This window comes from Podarcis liolepis (genome assembly GCF_965112155.1).
Source record: "Podarcis liolepis genome assembly, chromosome: 7".
Taxonomy (NCBI): domain Eukaryota; kingdom Metazoa; phylum Chordata; class Lepidosauria; order Squamata; family Lacertidae; genus Podarcis; species Podarcis liolepis.
The window spans coordinates 94,041,518-94,048,650 of NC_139561.1; the positions used below are offsets into that span (position 1 = coordinate 94,041,518).

Sequence of the window (7,133 nt, forward strand, 5' to 3'; positions counted from 1 at the left end):
ATTATGAGGGAGAAGTATATTAAGAGGGACACTATTGTGAGGGAGAAGGATATTAAGAGGGACATTATTATGAGGGAGAAGGATATTAAGAGGGACATTATTATGAGGGAGAAGGATATTAAGAGGGACATTATTATGAGGGAGAAGGATATTAGGAGGGAAAGACTACGAAGGAGAAGTACAGGAATACCTCTGCTTACAAACCGTCCTCCTTGCAAATGCTTTAGCTTCTCTCTCTATTCATAAATCTCTGTATGTCGGGCATTTCCCCTCCCTAATTCTTTATTTGTTTGACTAAACTGCGGGAGGCAGTGAATGACAGGAGGGCCTGGCGTGCTCTGGTCCAGGGGGTCACAAAGAGGCGGACACCACTAAACAACAACAACAGGGACGGTGGCAATCCAGCCCTGGTTCCTAGGAAGACTCATCCATGCTTCCTCAGGGAACATTCTTCTTCTCTTGGCTGTGTATTCATCTTACAATAGAATAGTGTGTTTGATTCGTAGGATTTGCTGCACCTTCCATTAGAACTTGGCAGAGGACCAAGGGGCTCCTTCCGATCTCCTGGAGGTGTCCTGAGAACAGAGATGGATGAGCAAGACTCACCTGGCCCTGAAGCAGGAAGAGGCCATGCCATGGAAACGGGGAGCAGTGGGGAATTCTGGGAAAACTCCGTGCAGAAGAACCCAGGTGAGGAGGACACCCTTTGCTCAGAGGTGCACAGCCAGCAGCTCAGGCAGTTCTGCTACCAGGAGGCCAAAGGACCCCGAGAGGTTTGCAGCCGACTCTACCACCTTTGCCATCAATGGCTGAAGCCAGAAAGGCACACGAAAGCTGAAATGCTGGACCTGGTGATCTTGGAGCAGTTCCTGGCTGTCCTTCCTCCAGAGATGGAGATCTGGGTGAGGGAATGCGGAGCGGAGACCAGTTCCCAGGCGGTGGCCCTGGCCGAAGGTTTCCTCCTGAGTCAGGCAGAGGAGAAAAAGCAGCAGGTGAGAGAGACTTTCCTCTGGATACTCCCAAGAGGAGGGAGAGTATTCCCAAATCATTTCCTAATGGCCCCTCCTTTTTAGGAAAGCTTATTATTATTATTATTATTATTATTATTATTAATGACACCCCTGTGGCTGGGTGCCTTCCAGCACATATAAAAGCATAAGAAGACATCAGATGTCTTCTAAAAGTTATGCATTTTCTTATCTCCTTCTCACCTGATGGGAGGGCATTCCCCAGGGTGGGGGCCACTTTGGAGAAGGTCTTCTGCCTGGTTCCCTGTAACTTCACTTATCACAGTGAGGGAATCAGCAGAAGACCCTCGGAACTGGACCTCAGTTCATGGAGACGCTCCTTTGGGTATACTGGGCCTTTGAGGCCGTTTAGGGCTTTGAATTGTGCTGGGAAACGTTCTGGGAGCCAGTGAAGATCCTTGAGGACCAATGTTTCATGGTCCTGGCAGCCAACCCCAGACACCAGTCTAGCAGAAGCAGGAAGCAGCTTTCACCTCTCTCCCCCGAAAGCGCTTGCCTCTGCCATTCCTTCTCTAACCCTTCTCCCCATTCTCTGTTTTGAATCCTTGTTGCTCTTTCAGAGGAAGGATCTTTTGGCAGAAAGGGGTCTTGATTCTTCTGAGGCAGAGAAGACTCCGTTGGACGCCAGAGTGAGGCCTCTGGGTAAGGAGGAAGGAGTGTTTTCTCCCCCGTTTTGTCACATTCTCTTGGTTTTGAAACTAATCTGTGAGTTCTGTACATCTTTTGGGGGAAGACACCTGGAGCCCAGAGCTCGGGGGGGGGGGGGAGAGATGTATTTTTACACAACTATTATATGAAATGGGTACAAATGTCCAAATGTGCTCAGCAGGGGAGACATTTATGATAGTAATTTGATTAATTTACAATTACAGTTCAATAATGGCCTCATTATAACAATGCGAAATTACAATACAATTAGTAATACCAATCTTTAAGACACCAAATTATATAATATAGGTGCCCCTCCCCCGCATGCTAAAACTGATGGTTTGATGATTTTCTTGATTTCTCCATTCCAAAATCTTATTAATTTCAATTACACTCCTGTCAAGATAACAATCCTTTATACAACAGCTGCAGTATTAATGACTTCCATTCGTATTGAAACATCAAATAATATTTGTTGTTGTTGAGTTGTTTATTCGTGTCCGCCTCTTCGTGACCCCCTGGACCAGAGCAGGCCAGGCACTCCTGTCTTCCACTGCCTCCCGCAGTTTGGTCAAACTCATGCTGGTAGCTTCGAGAACACTGTCCAACCATCTCGTCCTCTGTCGTCCCCTTCTCCTTGTGCCCTCCATCTTCCCCAACATCAGGGTCATTTCCAGGGAGTCTTCTCTTCTCACGAGGTGGCCAAAGTCTTGGAGCCTCAGCTTCAGGATCTGTCCTTCCAGTGAGCACTCAGGGCTGATTTCCTTCAGAATGGAGAGGTTGGATCTTCTTGCAGTCCATGGGACTCTCAAGAGTCTCCTCCAGCACCAGAATTCAAAAGCATCCATTCTTCGGTGATCAGCCTTCTTTATGGTCCAGCTCTCACTTCCATGCATCACTACTGGGAAAACCAGAGCTTTTACTATAAGGACCTTTGTTGGCAAGGTGGTGTCTCTACTTTTTAAGATGCTATCTAGGTTTGTCATTGCCTTTCTCCCAAGAAGCAGGCGTCATTTAATTTCGTGACTGCTGTCACCACCTGCAGTGGTCATGGAGCCCAAGAAAGTAAAATCTCTCACTAATAATAGTAATAATAATAATAATAATGAATTTTTTTATTTATATCCCACCCTCCCCAGCCGAAGCCGGGCTCAGGGCGGCTAACAACAATCAAATAATCCAACATTCTAAAAACATCTCATTCTAAAAATTAATTAAAATCAAATTGATGGCCACCGTTAAGCAAAATTCTGTGCAGATTGCCAGAGGAGGGAGTCAGGCTGCGCCCTGACCAAAGGCCTGGTGGAACAGCTCTGTCTTGCAGGCCCTGCGGAAAGATGTCAGGTCCCGCAGGGCCCTGGTCTCTTGTGACAGAGCGTTCCACCAGATTGGAGCCGCAGCCGAGAAAGCCCTGGCTCTAGTTGAGGCCAGCCTAAACTCTCTGAGGCCTGGGACCTCCAAGATGTTTTATTTAAGACCGTAAGTTCCTCTGTGGGACATACCAGGAGAGGCAGTCCCATAGGTACGAGGGTCCTAGGCCGTATAGGGCTTTAAAGGTTAAAACCAGCACCTTAAACCTGATCCTGTACTCCACCAGGAGCCAGTGCAGCAGGTATAGTACCGGATGAATGTGATCTCGCAGTGAAGACCCCATAAGGAGTCTCGCCGTGGCATTCTGCACCCGCTGGAGTTTCTGGGTCAGTCTCAGGGGCAGCCCCACGTAGAGCGAGTTACAATAATCCAGTCTGGAGGTGACTGTCGCGTGGATCACAGTGGCTAGGTCAGGGCGAGAGAGATAAGGAGCCAACTGCTTAGCTTGGCGGAGATGAAAAAATGCCGCTTTTGTTATAGCTGTAATCTGCTCCTCCATAGAGAGGGAGGTATCACAGATTACACCCAAACTCTTAACGGACGGTGCTGGCACTAATTGCACCCCCGCAAGAGATGGGAGTTGCCCCCTCAGTCCCATATCATCCCGTCCCAGCCAGAGGACCTCTGTCTTCGAAGGATTTAGCTTCAACTGGCTCCCACGTAACCATCCAGCCACAGCTTCCAAACATCTGGTCAGTGTGTCTGGGGCCGAGTCAGGATGGCCATCCATCAACAGATAGTTGGGTGTCATCGGCATACTGATGGCAACCCAGCCCAAAACTCCGGACAAGCTGGGCGAGGGGGCACATAAAGATGTTGAAAACCGTCGGGGAGAGTATTGCACCCTGAGGCACTCCACACACCAAGGAGTGACGCGATGACAGTTCTCCCCCAAGCGCCACCCTCTGTCTCCGACCAGAGAGAAACAAGCACAGCCATTGAAGGACTGTGCCCTGGATCCCCACGTCGGCAGGGCGGTGGTCCAGGAGTTCGTGATCGACCATGTCGAAGGCTGCTGACAGGTCTAGAAGAATCAGCAGCCCCGACCCGCCTCGATCCAGCTGCCCGCGGAGATCATCTGTTAGGGCGACCAGAGCCGTCTCGGTCCCATGACCAGCACGGAAGCCGGACTGGAATGGATCCAGAAACCCACCAAGCTGTTCAGCAACCGCTCTCTCAATCACCTTACCCAGGAATGGAAGATTTGAAACCGGGCGGTAATTGGATAGATCTAAGGGATCTAATGATGTTTTCTTTATATATTTTTTTAAAAGATATTTATTAGTGGTTTAAAAAAGAAAAAGGAAGAAAACAACAAAAAAATTAACAAGACAAACATTACATTACAATACATAGAAAGAAAAACACAAAAAATACAACAATACAGTAAAAAAGAACAATAACATTAAAAACACACATCCAATATTCCATATCTTTACCTTTCGTTTACTTGTTTCATTGACCTCCTCACACCTCCCTTTTTTGTATTCTAGTTCAATTAATTGTTCCCGCAAATTCTTTCCATCTTTCTCAACTTTTGTTCTATAATTTATCTTAACAGTCTAACCTTACATTTTTCTTTTTGGTCCATTACCAATCAGCTTTTATTTAATTCTTTATTACATTTCTGCTAAAGCCATATAACCTCATTCCAGCATCCTTCTAACATTCATTAATTTTGCAATGTTTCTGTAAATATACTTTGAATTTTTTCCAATCTTCTTCCACCGACTCTTCTCCCTGGTCTCAGATTCTGCCAGTCATTTCTGCCAATTCCATATAGTCCATCACCTTCATCTGCCATTCTTCCCTGGTGGGTAGATCTTGTGTCTTCCAATACTTTGCGATAAGTATTCTTGCTGCTGTTGTGGCATACATAAAAAAAATCCTATCTTTCCTTGACACCAATTGGCTGACCATGCCCAGGAGAAAGGCCTCTGGTTTCTTCAGGAAGGTATATTTAAATACCTTTTTCATTTCATTATAGATAATCTCCCAGAATGCCTTAATCTTTGGGCATATCCACCAAAGGTGAAAAAATGTACCTTCAGTTTCATTTGGTGTGTAAATACCTACAGTGGTGCCCCGCAAGACGAATGCCCGCTAGACGAAAGGGTTTTCCGTTTTTGAGCTGCTTCGCAAGACAAATTTCCCTATGGGCTTGCTTCGCAAGACGAAAATGTCTTGCAAGTCTTGCAATTTTTTTCGCTCCCCCCTTTTTCTAAGTCCCTAAAATGCTAATAGCCTTTAAGCCGCTAAGCCTTTAATAGCCGCTAAATCGCTAATAGCGCTAAGCTGCTAAGCCGCTAATAGGGTTGCTTCGCAAGACAAAAAACCGCTAGACGAAGAGACTCGCGGAACGGATTATTTTCGTCTTGCGAGGCACCACTGTATTCTCAGGAATTTTTCTCCTTGCGTTTGAATTTCAATTGCAACAAATCTTCCTTGATCATCTTTAAATATAAATTTTGGTGATAGACTCTCCTTTGCATAGAGGACCACTCCTCTTTTTAAAACTTTATCCGAAGAGATAAATTCTTGGGCTAATCTTTTGTTATTCAATAACTTCCTGTGTGACCTTGTCACATGTGTTTCTTGTAAACAAATCAAGTCCAAATGCTCTTTTTTCAATAAATGAAATACACTCCGCCTTTTTTCAGGGCTGTTCAGTCCATTTACATTCCAGCTCAAGACCTGCAGCACCATCATGTGGTTACTTTGATACCCCCCCAACTGCCCCCAAAGCTTGCTCCTCTTCTGTTGGTAGTGGTGTTGGCGCGTTCACTGGGGGGGTCCAATCCAAAAGATAATGTTGATATGTCCAACGTTCCCCTGGTTGGTGATCTTCTCTCCAATGCTCTTTGCCCTAATCCTGTATCTGGTGATCTTCTGTCCAATGCTGTTGGCTCTTTTCCAATTCCCTTCTGTAGGTCTTCTTTGTAATTAAGCAGAAACTTTATTTTATCTTCTACTGATCTTATTTTTATTCTCCTTCCTTTGAAACTGAAAGATAGGCCTTGAGGGAATTCCCACCTGAAGATAATTTTGTTCCTTCTCAACAGAGCAACCAAATCTCCAAAGTTGGACCTAAGGTCCAGAAGATGTTTTGGAATATCTTTAAATATTTCCACTCTTGTCTGATGTATTACCAAGGTCTTGTAATGCCAGCCCAAAATTTTGTCCCTCTCTTCTTTAGATCGGAGGGTAATCAAACAGTCTCTTATTCTGTTCTTCTCCTTCTTCCCTCCTCTTCCAAGTCTAAAGGCCCTCACAATTTTGAACTCCACTTTTCCCAAATCCAAGTCCCAATGGTCTGCAAATTCCTCCGTAAGATAGTCTATCAAAGAATATTTTTCCAATTCAGGTACACCTCTAATCCTCAAGTTTGTCTGTTTCTCTTGGAGCTCAATCATAGAAAGCGCCAACTTATGGTCCTCAAGTTGCTTCTGCAGGTCTGGAACTCTCTCTGTTTCCAGTTGAGTTACCTTCACTTCCACAGCAACAACCTTTTCCTTAGCTTCCTCTGCAATCTGTCGAGTTGAATTAGACTCCTGAATCAATTTCTCAATAGCTTCTGTATTAGAATTAACTTTTTGTCCCAAACTATTTATACTTTGTGTATTTTGATCCAATTTTTTATTCATTTGTTCCAATGATTCCTTTATTTTGCTCAGAGCAAATGCCAGAGCCTCTTCTGCAATCATTCCTTTTGGTTTAGAATGCGTTGATACAGCCGCAGATGATGCCGGAGGGCCAGATGTAGAAGCTCTTCGCCAAGACTTCCCAGACCTTGTTTTGTCTTGGATTGGCGGGTCTATTTTTTCTTTTCCATCTGCCATAACACTTAAGCCCTTCAAGGTCAATTCCACAGTCCCAGAATCTTATCTTTAGAGTTGGAAAATTCCACTCCTTGTAGCAATTTCAAAGTCCTCCTCTAGAGGGAAATAGTTACTATTTATATTATGTTAGTCCATAGTGTAGCCTTCTTCTTTTTTTAAGTCACAATTGCACCAGTTATTTAATATCAAATCTCAGCTAGTATTACTCAGTTTCTTTTACTCCTTTTAGTCCCTTTTAAATCAGAAG

At 44.8% G+C, this 7,133-nt stretch overlaps 2 protein-coding genes across 2 annotated transcripts in view; both read left to right on the top strand.

Annotated features, from left to right (window-relative positions):
- LOC310712911 (zinc finger and SCAN domain-containing protein 31-like) overlaps window positions 1–1,989 on the top strand; it is a 113,701-nt gene extending 111,712 nt beyond the window's left edge. Inside the window, exon 3 of the mRNA XM_083516363.1 lies at window positions 1,589–1,989. Within this exon, the coding sequence (XP_083372489.1) occupies window positions 1,589–1,825 (237 nt within the window). The 3' untranslated portion in view covers window positions 1,826–1,989. The remainder of the gene's footprint in view (window positions 1–1,588) is intronic.
- The window catches only part of LOC310712801 (uncharacterized protein), a 46,286-nt gene that overhangs the window by 1,423 nt on the left and 37,730 nt on the right, over window positions 1–7,133 (top strand). The window lies entirely within an intron of this gene.